Below are 17,452 nucleotides of genomic sequence, written 5' to 3'. Positions count from 1 at the left end.
CGCGAGGGAGCCGGCCAGACCCCCAGCCTCTTCCCGGAGCCCCGGAGCACATTCAGGCCCACGGAGCCGCTCTTCTCTGCTCTGGTGGGATTAATATTGGAGTTGGACTGAGTGATGCATGCGCGTCTTTGGTTTCAACGAGCCGGCTCTGGTGACGAATGGGCTTTTCGTGTTTGTTGAGCGACTCCCTGAGCTTCTTCCTCTGTGGTTTCTTTTCTTTTCTTTTTTTATATTAATTTATGTATTTTCAGCATAACAGTATTCGTTATTTTTTCACCACACCCAGTGCTCCATGCAATCCGTGCCCTCCCTAATACCCATCACCTGGTTCCCCCAGCCCACCCCTCGCCCCTTCAAAACCCTCAGATTGTTTCTCAGAGTCCATAGTCTCTCATGGTTCACCTCCCCTTCCAATTTCCCCCAACTCCCTTCTCCTCTCCATCTCCCCTTGTCCTCCATGCTATTTGTTATGCTCCACAAATAAGTGAGACCATATGATAACTGACTCTCTCTGCTTGACTGATTTCACTCAGCATCATCTCTTCCAGTCCCGTCCATGTTGCTACAAAAGTTGGGTATTCGTCCTTTCTGATGGAGGCAAAATCGTGGTTTTTCTTTTTCTAAACATTTATTGAGAGAAAGTGAAAGTGAGCACGGGCGGGCGGGGGGCAGAGGCAGAGAATCTCACCCCCCACTGAGCAGGGAGCCCGACACGACACTACACGACACGGGGCTCAATCCCGGGACCTGAGGTCATGACCTGGGCCGTGATCGAGTGTCAGACACTTCACCGACGGCGCCCTTCCTCCGTGGTTTCCAATCATATCTGCTGGTTCAGAGAGTGAGCCTCAGGGAGTCGCCCTCTCCCAAGCTGTAAGAGAGGAGTCCTCTCACTGGGGTAGCGCAGACGTGACTTCTGTGGTCTGGAGGGGTTAATAGAGCATGAGACGGTCCTTAATGTACCCGAAGGAAGTGGAGGTCCACGGAGCAAGGCGCACATTTTACTGTCACAGAGAACAGGCATATCTTTGCGACGACTTGGGAGATTTTCTTCCAACACGAGTTTAGAATTTTAACCAATGCAGGTTGGAAAGTCACGAACTGCTGGTACTCCGGTGCTTCAACGGCATGTCCCACAAGCGGTGAAGGGGTCCTCCAGGACAGGGGGCCGTGCGGGGGACGAGGTCTTCTGGTGGAAGTAGCCATGGTCTCCAGCCCCTTTTCTGTGGCCAGCCCTGCCCAGGTTCTCAGGCCAGTGTCGCCTCGTCGGGCAGACCACTGCCGCTGTGCAGGCCTCCCCTGCAGACCCACTCCGGGCACTGTCCGTGCTGTCCCTGCCGTCCCGCGACTGAGACACTGCCCTTTGCCGAGGACTTGTGTCGCGGCCCAGCGGAAGCCCCGCGATCCCCAGCCCGTGTGCCCGACGGACGTGCTGGATGGGCCGCTCCGGTCTCGCCAAGCCCAAGCCACCGTTCACCTCCCCCAGTCCAGCAGCTGGGTCCTGGCCGCTCTCACTTTCCAAAGCCATCCCACAGCGAACCCTGACTTCAGCTGTCTCCAGATGTGACACTTCTCCCGGCTGGCCGCCCAGCGCTTGTTCCCAGGCCCCTGGGTCAACGTACAACCTGAACACAGCCCCCTTGCTCAGGCCACCTTGGGGCTCACGTCAGCCCACGGCGGAACGGGCCGTCTTTCTCCCAGCAGGCTGCTACTTCACTGCCAAGAACTTTGAAAAGGCAAAGCCACACAAGGGAGACTACCTTGGCGGAGCACGGGCAGGTAAGGTTAGTCTCAAGACTTTAGGAAACTCCCCTATCCTTCCAGGAAACCGAACGCTGGCAAATGACACATACACACGGCGCCAAGACATGCGCTTGCTACCGCCATCAGCTCACGACAGGCAGGAGCTCCTGGCCGTGCGGAACGGCTTATGAAGAACGGACTCTGAAGGCAGCAACGTCTGGCCCGAGCACGCAGGTGGCTGGCACACAGGAGGCCGTGACCTCTGTGGAAGGACAGTGGCATCCCGCCGGCTGGGCCCCAGGTCGCGGTCATTGGGCTAGAGTCAGAAGCACGAGCAGATAGAATGCAGCATCTGTTCTGGGTAAGAACTCAGTAGAGCAGGAGAAAGAACTTCTAACTGACAAAGCGTCTGTCTGAGGTCGAGCTGCATGAAATTGCTGATATTGAACCACTTCTGACTCAGAGAAATGGCCACTTCATAGGATTCAGCATCTGCCTTTGGCTCAGGTCACGATCCCAGTGTCCTGGGTTCGAGTCCTGCACTGGGCTCTCTGCTCAGCGGGGACCCTGCTTCTTCCCCTGCTTGTGTGCTCTCGCGCTCTCTCTCCCTCTCTGACAAATAAATAAAAACTCTTTTTTTATTTTATTTCTTTATTTGACAGGCAGAGATCACAAGTAGGCAGAGAGAGAGGGGAGGAAGCAGGCTCGCCGCTGAGCAGAGAGCCCGATGCGGGGCCCGATCCCAGGACCCTGGGATCATGACCTGAGCCGAAGGCAGAGCCTTAACCCACTGAGCCACCCAGGCACCCCATAAATAAAAACTCTTAAAAAAAAGAAAGCCAACTCTGCTCCTAACCGCCCACAATACCTAGAAAAGTTTAGTTTAAAGAGAGCCTCGAGATGAACAAACAGGCACAGTCATCAGACAGAATGCCCCCCGGCAGGAAGAAGGGAACTTTCCAGCCACAGGAAGACGTGAGGCAGCTCACGTGCACGTTCCCTGGAGAAGGAAGGCCGCGCAGCGCAGGATTCCAACCCCAGGACGTTCTGGAAACAGCAGAGCTGGGGGGCAGCAGGATCAGTGGGTACCAAGGACAGAGCTGGGGCGGGGGAAGGATGAACAGAGCACAGAGAACTGTCGGACGGCGAGACTGCTCCGTAGGAGACCGCGATGGTGGACACACGTCATTACACACGTGTGCAAACCCACAGAACGCACAGCGGCAAGAGCGAGCCGTGACGTACGCCACCAGCTCCACGTGACGATGGCGTGTCCGCGCGGGCTCGTCAGCTGTGACAGACCCACCATCTGTGCGCTGCTGACATGTGTGCGCCAGAGGACTTTCGTAACAATGTTTACAGCAAAAAACACCCTGACTGTCCCCCGAGAGATGAACGGAGACGTCCCCCGCTGTTGTATTTGTTCAACACAAAGGATGTACAGAGACCCGTGTGTAGACCTGGGCTCGGCAAGCCACACCTGGCAGAGGCCAAATCCTCACCTCTGTCCAGCCCATGAGCTAAACATAGTTTTTACGTTTTTAAATAGCTGAAAAAAATCTGTTTCCTGACAGGAAGATTACATGAAATCAAACTTTCAGAGTCTATTGGGCTCTCGTGGGGCGCACCGAGGCCCGTCTTCTCACGCCCCACCTGCACCACAGCTGGCCCAGCAGCAGAGTCGTGCACATGCTCACGTGTCTGTGTGTGTCATCCAGCCACCCAGCCGCCCGTCCATCTGTCCATCCAGCCACCCATCACCTATCTATCTAAAGTGCAGGGGAGGCAGAGGGAGGGAAGAAAGAGAGTGCCACAGCCAGTGCAGTAGCAGTTAACAACCGGTAGGTCTAGGCGAAGCATGTAGTGCTATTTTTGCAACTGTGTAAATTTGAAATTATTTCAAAATAAAAAATGAATTTGAAAAAGACATAAGCAAGAGTTTAAATGTTTAACACATGATTAAAAAAAAGTCTGTTCAAAACCAGTGAGAAAAAGGATAATTACTTAAGGGCACTATGACAGTGAAACAGAAAAGCTAGAAGAAATGGGTAGATATTTACCTAAACTTGAAATAGAGAAAAAACCCAGTGAAATAAATCATGAAAGTAGACTGACAGAGTTCACCATGTTAAAAAAGTTATCGGTGGATTAAGCAAACAAAGAAAGGATCAGGCAGGTAACTCTGGGAAAGGCTGTAACGGACAAGTAGCAGTTCCTTCATTGATAAGGAACTGGAGAGAACTGACAAGTGCAAACACAGTAGAACGATTAACAAAGCATGTGTATAAATAACCCATAAAAGAGGAAATATATGTGGCCAATAAATAGATTACAGGCTTTAATACCACCAAAGAAACAAGAAAAGTCTAAAACATGAAATTTTTTTAACCCACCATATTCGTAAAGATTTGAAAAATAGGGGACGCCTTGGGGGCTCAGTCAGTTGGGTGGCTGCCTTCGGCTTAGGTCATGGTCCTAAGGTCCTGGGGTCGAGCCCTGCGTCAGGCTCCCTGCCCAGTAGGGCACCTGCTTCTCCCTCTGCCTGTGTGTGTGTGTGCGCGCACGCGCGCGTGTGTGTGTGTACGCGTGTGTGTGTACGCGCTCACTGTTCTCTCTCTCAAATAAATAAATAAAATCTTTTTTTAAAAAAAGGAAAAATAATGCCCAGATGGGTAGGCTGCGGTAAAACACACACATGATGTAATTGGTAATCTTATGTTTGCAATTTACTCAGGTCATTTTAAAATCAGCAGGAGGGGTGCCAGAGCGGCCCCACTGCTTAAGTGTCCGACTTCCGGTCTCAGCTCAGGTCATGATCTCAGAGTTGGGGGACAGCCCCCAGGCGGGCTCTGGTGCAGCACCGAGTCTGCCTGAGAGTCCCTCTCCCCCTCTCTCGGCCCCCCTCTCTAAAATGAATAAACAAATCTTTAAAAGGAAAACAGGGGAGACGCTCTGAGAGGTCACTGGTAGTGGCACTTGCGTGTGAGCATCAGACCCTTCCCAGCGGTGCTCACTGGGTTTTCCGCCTCGGTAATGCGATCCCACACGCAGGTGACCCGTGAACAGGTACTACAGGGACACTTCTCAGATAAAGCAGGATTACCTGAGCTGCAAAACCGGGCTGCAGTTGTCCCGAAGCGGCCTCGCGGGTGACACTCCGGTTCTGGACCCCGGGGCCGGGCAGGGGGTGATGAGCCGCTCCCCCTAGAAACAAGGGGACGAGAAGGATTTGCTTCCTTGGGGTGTTTCTGTTTGTCTGGTTCTCGTGGACGCTCTACGTGGGCCTTGAACTCAGCACCCTGAGGTCAGGACCTCGCGCTCCAGCGACCCAGACCGGGCGCCGACGGGGTCTGCTCCCCGAGGCCCGTCCCTCTGCCCCCGCGGCCGCACAAGCACTCGGCGGGCCGGCCCTGCTCCGGGCACGTCCGTCTGGCGGGACGGCCGCGGGGGCGGGGGCGGGGGCGGGGGCGGGGGCGGGGGCCCGGGACGCCCCGGAGGCGCGCGAGGACCTCCGCGGCGCGTGCGGACCGGGCAGGGCTCCCGGCGGCCGGCGCGGGGCGCGCGGGCTCGGGCCGGGGCGCGCTCGGAGCGAGGCGCGGAGAAGTTCTGCTTCGACGAACGGGAACAGCGCGCGAGGGCGGCTGGACGGGGCGGCCGCGGGGCCGCGGGGCCGAGGTCCGGCCGCCCCTCGGTCAGCGGCCTCGCCCGCGCCCCTCCCCCGCCCTCTCGCCCGCGGCGACCCCGCACCCCGACCCCGCACCCCGCACCCTGGAGCGCGCTCCCTCCGAGGGACGCGCCGTCGCCCCGTGTCGCCGCCGGGAGCCTCTCGCCGCGCGTCGCGGACGGACGTGGCCAACCCCGGCGGGTGCGTGCGGTTCGCTCCGCCCGCGGCTTCGGGCGCCCGCGGGGGTCACCGGCCGCCCCGCCGCCCCCCGCCCGTCCAAGCTGCGGCGGCACGTGCGACACCCGCGTCGCCGCCGGGTCCAGGCAGAGCGACCCGCCCCCGTCCTTCTCGGGAAATTTCGGATGAGTCGGCCACGAGCGCACGACGGGGAGCCGCCCTGGAGGTGGCCTGCGGGCCCTGACCGCGACCCGCCGCCGCCGGGAGGTTCGGGGGGGCTCGGTGACCGTCCCCTGCTCCCCGTCGCACAACCCGGACGGACTGACCCGCGACAGCTTTGGCCCCAGCAGTGTCCGGGACCGTCTGAAATGATCTGGGTCTTTGGTTTACGGCCACGTGACAACGGAAAGCTGATTTTAAAACCTCCAATTTATAGGAAAACAATAGCCCTCTAGGTCTTTAAAAAAACGTGCTAAGGAGTGTTTGAAAACCGTCTGCGGTTCCAATTCAGCCTATTTTCTGGGTATTCCATAAATTTAATCTTGAACAGCCACTGTCAGCATTGCAGTCTGCGACATTCGTAATAGCATCTTCCAGAACAAACATCTGCAGCTGAATTCAGTGGCAACCATTCAAATTCGTCTCAGACTGGGTAGACTCCGCTGTTTATGTTCTACCTGGTATCCGTTAGTGGCCCACCGAGTCCCCTAAGAATAATACTGGTCTTATTGATGCTGGTTTAGAATTGTAGCTGTTTTGTTTCTTTCAGATTGAAAAGCATAATAAGTTTAAAGGTTTTCATTTGGTGTTGTCTTTTTTATTTTAAAGATTTTATTTATTTATTTGACAGAGAGAGAGATTGAGAAACCCAGCAGGGAGAGGATCAGACGGAGAGGGAGAAGCAGGCCTCCCACAGAGCAGGGAGCCCGATGTGGGGCTTGATCCTGGAACTCTGGGATCATGACCTGAGCCAAAGGCAGACGCTTAACAACCAAGTCCCCCAACCCCACCACCCGGCCCCCGGCGCCCCAGTCTCCATCTGTGTCAGTTTCTTTATTCTGACCCAGCTTTTCCTTGGAACTGGCTGTAACATCTGACTGGTCCCCTCACTATCTAGTGAGCCCTAAACCTGTGCCCATTTTCATAGCTATTTGAGCCATATTTTACCTTTCTGGAAACGACCCTTTTAAACACCTGATGAAAAATACCGACAAGTGGGCGCCTGGGTGGCTCAGTGGGTTAAGCCGCTGCCTTCGGCTCGGGTCATGATCTCAGGGACCTGGGATCGAGCCCCACATTGGGCTCTCTGCTCGGCAGGGAGCCTGCTTCCTCCTCCTCTCTCTCTCTCTGCCTGCTTGTGATCTCTGTCTGTCAAATAATTAAATAAAATCTTTAAAAAAAAATACCGACAAGTGTTACCGGACATCAGAAAGGACGGTGCACAGCGGGAAGCAGGCCGAGCCACGCCTCTGTGGACACTTCACACCTAGGGACAGGATGGGGAACTGGCAGAAACGCAGGAGCCGCACTGAGATTTCGACACAAAATCATGGATCTCGGCAGTTCAAGTTGACAAACACACATAAATTTAGAAAAAAATGTGAGTAAGTATGTATGATAAGGCTGCTTAACAGAACAGATTATGAGACTGACGCGCTGCCTACTGCGCTAAGAAGGCACTAACAGAACAGATTAAAAGTAAAACTCAACACATGTTTAAAAATAACTAAAAAATTCTAAAACTCTCCTAAACGATCAGGTGAACTAGAAAACCCGGTGCACAGCGGCAGAGTATCTGGAAGCTAATCACAACGACAACGCTGCCCCTCCAGACCCCCAAGGCCCAGCCACAGCAGCCCTCAGATGGGGACGCGATCAATAAACAAGAATAATGCAACTGTTAAAGAAATCAGGGAAAGATCAAAAACCAATGAAAGAAATGAACAAACACAATATGTAACCTCCTTATAAAGATAAAGGAATCCATCCACTGGCTCCCAACATTTCCTTTGGGGAACCCCAGGGAGGCAGGAGAGGAACGGAGTGGGGGGGGTGAGAGGCTTCCGGCAGGTCCGAGGGGATCTCCAGAAGAGGCCAGAAACAAATGGGATGGAGGGTCTTTAAAGAGACGATGGCTGAGAATTTCAAAGAATGGGAAACAACCAACCAACCGTAGTCTTAAGATTTCAGAAAACCAGCCACTTCCTGAGCAGGTAAAATTAAGGCAAACTGATCTAGTCCAGACACCAGCCAGTAACACAGGAGAAAGGCAGCAAGAGAGAAAAGGGAGGCCCTCCCCCAGGACAGGGCCCCGACAGAGGACACTGGGACATTTGCTTTAATAAAGTTTGTAAGAAAATGCCAGGTTCTTGTTCCAGCCAAGCCATCATTCTAGAAAGTGGTCACAATACAATCTTTTTTTAAAAAATTAATTAATTCATTTATTTGACAGAGAGAGATCACAAGTGGGCAGGGGTGCGGGAAGCAGGCTCCCCGCCGAGCAGAGAGCCCGATGCGGGGCTCCATCCCAGGACCCTGGGATCATGACCTGAGCCGAAGGCAGAGGCTTTAACCCCGAGCCTCCTAGGCGCCCCATGATACAATCATTTTTGACAACAAGCATATGCGCTGCCCCTGTGCCACGGTCACGTGGGAGACACTGGCGTCCAGGAGCCAGCCCGGCACGAGTCTCAGTCAAGCAGGACACACAACATGACTGAACATCACTGCTTCCACACTGGGATAGTTTTACAGCAGGATCTTAGATGCACGTGTAATAACGAATAACAAACATAAGTAGTGATTTTCGTATTCACACACACGTGCCTCGTAAGCAGTGGTGGGTTAGCAGGCTAACTAAAGCTAGGTCCCTAATCTGTTTTTTTGTTTTTCTTAAGATTTTATTTGAGAGTGAGAGAGCACGATGGGGAGGGAGGGGCAGAGGGAGAGGCAGCTCCCAGCTGAGCGGGGAGCCCAGCGCGGCGGGTCTCGATCCCAGCTGAGCGGGTCTCAATCCGGGACCCTGGCAGATGCTTCACCGACTAAGCCACCCAGACGCACCCCCACAAGTCATTTCTCCATGAACAAAAACTTCATCAGGAAAATGACACGATAAGGAGACATGAAAGGCTCTGTGCTCCCTGGTTCCATCTGTGCGACCCCGGGAGAAAGACAGAACAGAGACAGTGAAAGGGTCAGCGGCCCCCAGGGAGGGGAGGGACTCGCAGGTAGAGCACAGAGGATTTCTGTAAAATTCCTCTGCACGATGCCACCCACAGTCCCGTGGCGGGTATGTGTGTGACACGCCTGTCCCAACCTGTATGACGTCCAGCACCAAGAGGAACCCAGATGTCAGCGTGGACTCGGTGCCGATGACGATGGCCTGTGACCACGGAGGCCCTGTGGTAGCAGGTTGGCTGCGGGGGGCATTCTGAACCTAAAACTGCTCTGAAACGCCGAGTCTTCACAGCAGTGCTAGATGCTGAGACCCTTGGAAAGAACCTCTGGAGGCCTCCCCCGAGATCCAGAGGGTGTGGGCGGCGGAGTTTCCGGGAGCAGCCGGGTCAGCGGGAAGGGCCAGGCCCCATGGCGGGTGGTGCCGCTGTCCGCCTCAGCGGTGAGGGATGAGCCCTCGGGACGGCCGCCCCACAGTCGTGGGCCCCCCACACCAGGCTGCCGGAGCGGGCCCAGGGCCAGTGCAGCCTGACCACAGGCCCACACGCCGGCGGCCCGTCGGTGCAGAGCCCCAGGCGTGCCTGACCGGGAGCCTGACCCCAGGTGGGACGGGCACGAGGGGTGAAGACTGGGCAGCCAGAGCTGAGGCCGGCGAAGGGACTGGGGCGCCCGCTCCCTGTGAGGACGGGGGGTCCTCCCCAGAAGCAGCTGGGGGCGGATGCACCCTGGGGCGGGTGCAGGAGAGCCCTGGGTCGGGTATGCCGGCAGGGCTGGGCCCGCTGAGGGGGCTGAGAAGCACCTGGAAACACGTCCAGACGGACGGAGCCTCCTGGCGCCACCTCGGCTGGGCCGGCAGGCGTTATTCGTTGTCAGATGATGATAAGATATTTGTGTCACGGTTGGGTTATAAGGCAGATGTATTCACGAACCAGATAAATGGTCTTTGTGGAAAAAAAAGCAGACAGACCAGTCTTGCCAAAAGCCTTTGCCACCGGGTCTAAGCATTTCCATGGAGAGTAGAAATCCTACCACCAGCTTTTGGGGGAAGATGGCCTTCCGCAAAGGGACCAGATGAAGAGCGTCTGGTGTATTTGCAAACTGCAGGTGCCAAGGAAGTCTGGGACAGAACTCCCTAAGTCTCATTCACGATTTCCCTCCGCAAACCACAACCGAAATGGCTACATGTCCCTGCGGCCGCCCGCGTCCGCACAGTCACAGGCACACGCGTGCACGCCCCGCCAGCGTATCTGCTATGCAGACACACGAGTGTGCACGCTTCCTTCGCAGACCGCTGCATCCAGGCTGCATGTGCACAGGAGGGTCCACAGGCCGGAGGTCCACACCCTGTTGCGGGCTCCGGAGAAGAGTATACAGGAAACGGGAGTAAGAGTGAGGGCCGTGCTGTCACCTGGAGCTGCTACCTTTTTCCTGTGGCGGCTGAAGTACCATCCGTAATGGACTGGGATTTAATGGGGAAAAACAGCTCTGACCGGTCTGAGGCCAGGTGGAGGCAGCCCGCTCTGGACTCCAGTGCCCAAGCACGAACGTTTGGGCCGGTCCCAATGACTTCCTCATGGTAACAAAATGCTAAGAACAGCCTTGAGGGGCGCCTGGGGGACTCAGTCGGTCCAGCCGCTGCCTTCAGCTCAGGTCATGATCCCAGAGTCCTGGGATCGAGTCCCACGTGTGGGTCCTTGCTCAGCGGGGAGCCTGCTTCTCCCTCTCCTGCTCCCCCTGCTTGTGCTGTCTCTCTCTCTCTGACATATAAATAAATAAAATCTTTAAAAAATAAAAGCAACAGCCTTGAACATGCTTCTAAGAGAAGCACTGCTGATCCACAGGGCACCAACATTGTAGAACTGGACAGGGAGAGCCAAACTGCTCTCGCCAGCTTCCCTGGTCTCCTCCGCACTGCCGGCGACTTCTCCTGCTGAGAGTCAAGCTCAGTACGGACTTAACTGGCCTCCGCAGGCTCCTGAGGAGGCTGCGTGTTTCCCGCACCCTCCTCAGCCCTGTGGATTTCTTCTGGGCCCCACACACGGTCTGGACACACCTGCTTCGGCGTCGATCCCCTTCACCAGCCAGGCGTGTCATGGACACGTCCCCCAGCCTGTCATTTCTCTTCATCCTTGTGTACAATGTCTTGTCCTTAGAGCCTTTAAAAATGTAACATCCTGGGGCGCCTGGGTGGCTCAGTGGGTTAAAGCCTCTGTTTTTGGCTCAGATCATGATCTCAGGCTCCTGGGATCGAGTCCCGCATCGGGCTCTCTGCTCAGCAGGGACCCTGCTTCCTCCTCTCTCTCTCTGCCTGCCTCTCTGCCTGCTTGTGATCTCTGTCTGTCAAATAAATAAAATCTTAAAAAAAAAAAAAGTAACATCCTGTCTGCTGATATTTGGCTTCCACTGCCTAGGGGGTGTTTTAATTTTTAACCTTATTTAGGGAAGCTTTTCTCTATGCTTGGGGTTGTTGCAAAGATGAACTGAGGTAATGCGTGCACAGCTGATGGAGGAAAGGCAGTTTGGACTGAATCCCAAACCACTGCTCATATGAAGGTCTTAGAAAAGGAGGAGAAATAGCCACCGTGGGAGACAGTGCTACGGGCCACCATGTTTCCCTCACGACACAGGCTGCAGACTACGAATACTTTCCTGGAGTGGAAATGACTGAAAGTGATCCAACAAGAGGCAGAAAATCCACACAAACAAATCACTGTAGAAAAAAATGAGACAACGGTAAAAGTCTACCGTTAACAAAGTCACCAAGCATGGAAAATCTTTGGCTGAGGTCTGCCCAACCTTCAGAGGAGGCCGCAAGCGCGGTCACTAGGGATCTGCGGCTTTCTCTGACTCCGTGGGGCAGGACGTGGCCGGCCTGGCGAGAGCAGTGAGTTTAGCCAGATTTGAGGCCCAGAGATGCAGAAACTGCACAAGGCAGGAAGTACCTGGCATGTGGGGGCAGCTCCTCAGTTGGATGGACGGACGATAGATGGACCGACAGACGAACAGATGGGCGGATGGGCGGGTTTGTGGATGGGTACACAGATGTGGGGGTGTGTGTGTATGGATGGGGGGTGGGGTGGGGGATGGGGGTGTTGAGCGACTCACTGAAATACTTGGCCATGAGGCCAGGCTGGCTACGAGTGACCACAGTGAAGAGGAAAGGCAGGTTCACTGAATGTTGGAGCGGAGGGAGAAAGGCAAGGCTCCAGTCAGAGAAAAGCTCTCGGGCCTTGGGGGCCATCAGAGAGGGCACCCTGATGGTGGTGTAGCACGGCCAGGAGGCCGAGGTCAGCTGTGGAGGGTGTTGCTGGTTTGAGGACAGGAGGACAGAATGCAGTTCTGGAGAACGGAGAAGAACCAGAGCCACAAGTGCCAAAGCTGCCGCGGTCACCGACTGACTGACAGGTGTGAGAGAGGAGCGTAGAGCAGACGGCACCGCCTTCCAAAGAAACCAGGTCTTTAGTGGACTTGGCAGAAGATGGTCTAGAAGTGTGTCTGACGAACAAGCAATCAGCCTTCCTCTTCGGCCGGTGACCTGGCAGGGGACGGGGAAGGCTCTCACTGAGCAGGTATCGAGGCACACCGCCAGTCCTTGTCAGGGCTGCGGGTCACGACGCCGCGGCCGCTGCTGTGCTGCCGCCAGCTGGGGGTCTACCAAGCCGTCCCTCACTCTTCTTCTTCCAGAGGTGCGGTCTTAGAAGGACAAAGCCTCTGGAACAGCCTCTCCTCCACCACCCTACGTGCAGAGTGGATAGCCCGCTGGGGTCTCCAAGAGCCATCTGGGCTAACTACCCATTAGGTGTGGTTTGCTCCAGCCCTTGGGTCCCTGGGCCCACAGCAGCCCCTCAGCAAGAACCAGGCCTCCAGTGCCGATCTCCTTGGGGGTCGGCAGCCTCCCTCCCGCAGACACTGCGCCCTGCCGCTCCGTGAAGCTCTCCCCGCTTACAGTTCCCGCTCACTGGATAATTCTACTGCTCATATTCAGGCCAAAACACTACCATAAGGAGAACTACTGCTGTTACCCATGCAGCTCAGCCGTGGGGAGTCCTGAGGGCGAAGAACAGGCCTGGCCTCCCTCTCCCTTCCCTCGTGTTGGGTCGTCAGGGATTAGGACGCGCCCCGGGAAGCTAAGACCATAGACAGAGGAAACATTTTTTGCTGATACTTCCTTTGTGGTGCCCTGGGCTTTACTTCGAAAGCTGAGCCGTTGGTGGGTCTGCAGCCCTCCAACCTCCCCTGCGCTTCTAGACAATGGACAGGAGAGAGGGAATGGCCTGTCTCCCATCGACGTGGGTGGAACCCCAAGTCCCTCATCTCTGACCATCACACAATCTCAAGGCTCTTGCTGGAAAAACACAGAGAGGCAGAAGCCACGTGAGGCGAGGGGGTACAGTGTGGGGAACGGGGTGCCACAGGGCAGCGAGGACTGCTGGGGAACGTGGTCTGAGAGCCGCGTGGCCAGGGGCTTGCTCTTGGGGCTGACCGAGCGCGTTCGATCCGCGCAAGGCTACTCCGGCCGGCTGTGGTGACAAGCACGCAGCTGCCCTGTGAAGCACATCATCTTGCCCACCAACACTGGTGCCTCTGGTCCTCTGGCAACAGGGGCCTTGGCTGTGTGCTGGGAGCTGGGTGTCTGCTCCCCACGCGGGACTCTACGCCAACCCTTCCAAGGCCCCGCCAGGAGGAAGGTGCGGCTCGGCCGGGACCTTTTCCCCTCCTGCTCCGCCGCAGGGGCAACAGTGTCATTACTTGTCATCCATCGGGGATATCATTTCCTTATTGGCTTATCAAGAGACTGCATCCTGTAAGTTAGGATTATAGACGACCATTCATGCAGCGAGCCTGTGGGGACCACATCACCGGCACAGACAGCATCAGTCTGAGCACCACCGCATGCACCGCCGCGCGCAGCAGACGGGGCCCCGGGCTTCTGCGTCCGCGGCGGCAGCCGGGGCCAGGGCTGTAGACCGGGACGAGGACACGCCTCTTTCTAGTCTGGCTGTCTTTCTTCGGAGCCAGGGCCCTGAGACACCCAGGGGCAGCTGGGCAGCCACTGCCAGCGGTCTCAGGCCGCGTCCCAGGGGACCCATGGCGGCCGTGAGCGACAAGTCCAGGCAGGGCAGTGGAGAGCACGGCGGCTGTGGCTGTCCCCCCCACAGTGCAGCCCAGAAAGGCCACCGCGGTCCACTACAGTATTGTCTCACAGACGCTGCCGGAGGCTCGGGTTCATGGACACATTCCGCCCCCCGCCCCAACCCAGCAGGATGAAGCTCCGCTCTGTGCCTGTGACCCCTGACCCCGGCTTCCCTCCACAAGGGAGGCCACTGTTCTTCCTCCCGCCTGCCAGGGGAGTCAGGCCAGATGCCCCCTCAGGGCAGCACAGCTTCTCTCCTCCCTCCGCTCAGGCCCCTCCCCTCCCCTTCCAGGGGAGCAGGCCACAAGAAAGGCCTTCTGGGGGGCGACCGGCCCCCCGGCCCCCACTGCCTGGCAGCGCAGGCCACGCACCCGAACTCACCCGGGGCCCGATGGCCGAGCTCCGCACGGAGCCTGTTCCCCAACTCCAGGAGCTGCTCTTTCTCCAGGCGGAGGCGGAGGATTTTTCGGGCGGCTTCCTTTAGTTTCCTCTGCAGTCGGGGCACAGACAAGGCCTGTGGGGGCTGCGGCCCCTGGTCCTCAGTCGCTGTGGGGCTCTGGGAACGAACCGTAGGCAGATAGCCTGTAAGACGAGCCGTCCAGCGGGGAGAGGCACGAGTGGGTGGGGGCCGAGTCTGCAGCACCGGGGGACGGAGGGATAAGGAGCAGCTTTGCCAGCGAGACGGGGACCTCACATCCCGGAAAACTCCTCTACAGTGGGGTGGATGAAGACCGCGAGCCCCTGGGCCAGGCCTACACCTGGTCCCCTGCGGCCCCCACCAAGCCTGGGTCTTTCTAGTGAGGACAGCGAGGAACCGGCGGGGACCCATGCCGAGCCTCTGAGGGGTCCCAGGGACGCATGAGGGTTGCCTGTCTGACTGGGTTCCCTGCGGGACACCAGGTACTGGGCTGGGTACACAGGTCACAGGTACTGGGTCACATGGTGCAGAAGGGGCTGGCAGAGGCGGGACACAGAGCCGGAGGCCGGTGCCTGCCTTCCCCATTTCTCTCCTGCCTGGACTGTGCAGCAGGGTCGCTGCCGGGCCAGCACATGTCCCTGGACGGACACCACTCACCGGGACGGTGTTTGGAACGAGGGGCCGTGGGGAGGAGGAGAAAGGAGAAGACAAATGCGTGTGTGCCGGACAGAGGCCCGGGAAGCGCCAAGCCTCCGGGGCCCCAAGGGACGCAGGTGGCCTCTTTCGCCGCCCGTGAAAAGCTGCCCTGGGCCATCTTGGCCACACAAGCTGCAGCCAGAACAGGAACCGGCCCAGAGTCCCTGGAACAGACCAGCACATTCTGTCCTGGCCCCGTTTCCTGGTGTGCCTTCCCAGGGCTGGTAGACGCCCGCACACGTGGCGGCCGCTGTCCTCCAGGTGGCTGGAGCCGCGGGGGCTCACGCGGGTGCCTCTTGCACAGGCTGCGGGCAAGCCGGGCAGGAGGACAGGAGGGGAGACACAGAGGAGAGCGGGAGAGGGTCCGCGCCCACACCCTGACCCCGGACAGCGCGCGGGCCCGCGGGCCTCGCCTGCGCTCTCCTGAGGACCCGGGATGTGACTAGGGTCTTCGGGCCCACGGAGGGGCTGGGACAGAGCTCGAGGGAGGACAGAGTGGGGACACGATGCTGGGAGCCTCCGGTGCCGCTTTAAGTGAGGAGGCTACGGTGCACCCCAAAACACGGAGACAGGCAAGAGAAAGCTCGCTTTTGAGAGCTGACCCAGCCCACCAGGCAGCCCCCCACGCTGGCCCCGTCAGCCCTGGCCTGCTCAGGGGCTGCTCCCAGAATCCTGGCCAGGGGAAGGGGTCCTCGTGAGGGAGGGGTCCGCTCCCAAGGGCGGTGGTAACTGCGCTCCACAGAGGCCAATGGCCGAACATGGCCCCACGTGGGGGTGCAGGGGGAGCCTGCCAGGGCTGCAGCGGGCACAACCGGTGAACACTGCCCCCCAGTGGAGCCGGAGTGTCCCTCCTGCTGTGCTCAAGGGGCAGGGAGGAGCCGTGGACAGGACGTGGGGAGAACCGCAGATCTCAGTCCCCCGGCTGGGAGGTCATTGGGGACACGACAGACGCTGGTCCGGCAGTGGCTTCTGCTGCCCACTGGGAAGGGGCTCCGAGTCCCGCATGGGCCCCTTTCCTGGGCTGGGTGGTGGGGGACCGGCCTCCACCTGGGACAACGCCAGACTCGCACGGGAGCGCCAGGATGGTGCCCCACCAGTCCCTCTGCCTTGTGGCCGCCAGCCCCACGTGCCGTGTGCGCTTCTTCCCGAGCCGCGGACGGGAAGCTGGAGCCCTCGTGCTCGTAGATGCCTCAGTCCGTACTTCCAAACGCGGATCTGCTCTCAGTGGCCACAGTCGCGCAAACCAGAAATCACGAGACACACAACACTATGACCCAACTCATGGGCCACACGCACACCTCGCCCACTGTGCAGTCGTGTCCTACAGGCACAGCTGGGGGTCCCACAGGACCAGCGTCCATGCGAGGAGCGCATCCCTCAGCGGAGGGGTGTCCGCAGGCTGCACCCTGGGAAGCAGCTCTCGTCCTATCCCTGAGCCGCACCCCCACTTCTGTGGGAGACACTGCGTCCCGGCCCTGTTCCTCCTCCGTGAGTCAGGATGGCTTCTGGGCGCGCGGGCCGCCATGTCTGCAGACTCGGTTCTGGACCGGCCCCCCTCCTTCCTCCCTCTCCTGGTCAGTGCAGGCCCGGGAGTCCCACTGCTCGTGGGGCCGGGCCTGGGGCCCTTCGGTGCCCGTGTCCTTCTGTCCTATCTCCGTATGTCCACAGGGGAGCCAAGCACCCTGCTTCCTCTCAGCACAGCAAGAGATGCAGAAACCCGTGTCAGCACTGGTGACATTCAAGGCTCCCGGGCCGCCAAGGTGCTGGCCTTCCTGCGGTCAGCCTGGATCGGGCATAGTGACCGGCCACTGGATTTCCTGTGCCTCCGGTCCCCCCCAGCTCCAGCCCGTCCGTCACAGAATTAAAACATCTTGATTTCAAATCCTGCCGATGTACCTGATTCCCTCTTGCCAGGCGAGCGGGATCTGTGAGCCAGGCTGGGAATAGAACCCCTGGTGCCACCGACCGCCGGCTGGGCTGGGCATGGGAAGCACCTGGAATGAACCCTGGGGACGGGGTGAGGCAGACGTGCTGCCTGCCTGCCTGTGGCTCAGTGTCCCACAGCCGGAGTCCTGGTGCAGGGCCGCGGCTCTGGCTCTCCAGGCCACGCCCACTTAAGGGCGGTGCAGGCAATTCTGGGTCCCGCCTCCCCGTGACCCCTGAAGGCCTCCCCTCTGCGGCCGTTCTTGAGCCGTCCATCCGTCTGTCTGTCCCAGGGCCTGTCTGGACCCTCTTGCTGTTCCTGAGCCAGAGAGGAGTGGGCCTCGCCTCCCCTCCGGTCCTTCCGGGCCGGCCGTCGTCCTAGAGCCGGGTCCCCCTCGTGCCTCTCCGCTCCGCCTTCCACCCCTGCTGCCAGAGAGCTCCCCACGCCTCCCAGATACCACGGTACGGGCACAACTGCAGGTCGCCACGGGGAACTCAAGTCACTGTAAGTCACCATGAGTAA

General features: G+C 58.2%; 1 protein-coding gene across 19 annotated transcripts in view; it reads right to left on the bottom strand.

The window, feature by feature from the left end:
* Positions 1–17,452, bottom strand: part of CCDC57 (coiled-coil domain containing 57) — an 89,216-nt gene that overhangs the window by 26,708 nt on the left and 45,056 nt on the right. For 16 of the 19 annotated variants that reach the window (XR_009400421.1, XM_059380196.1, XM_059380195.1 and 13 more), the window contains 2 exons: positions 14,274–14,448; positions 4,847–4,947 (listed from right to left, as the gene is read on the bottom strand). The exons of 1 other annotated variant lie outside the window; for it this stretch is intronic. Coding sequence is in view for 17 of the 18 variants with exons in the window: in XM_059380196.1 (XP_059236179.1) it covers positions 4,847–4,947; positions 14,274–14,448 (276 nt within the window). In the remaining variant the exon portion in view is untranslated. Of the gene's footprint in view, positions 1–4,846; positions 4,948–12,873; positions 13,601–14,273; positions 14,449–17,452 lie in introns of those variants that run through there. 2 more of the 19 variants (XM_059380213.1, XM_059380214.1) reach the window with 2 other exon arrangements.

Source organism: Mustela nigripes, chromosome 16 (genome assembly GCF_022355385.1).
Source record: "Mustela nigripes isolate SB6536 chromosome 16, MUSNIG.SB6536, whole genome shotgun sequence".
NCBI lineage: Eukaryota > Metazoa > Chordata > Mammalia > Carnivora > Mustelidae > Mustela > Mustela nigripes.
The sequence above is the reverse complement of the archived record's forward strand: the minus strand, read 5'-3'. Positions and strand labels throughout refer to the sequence as shown.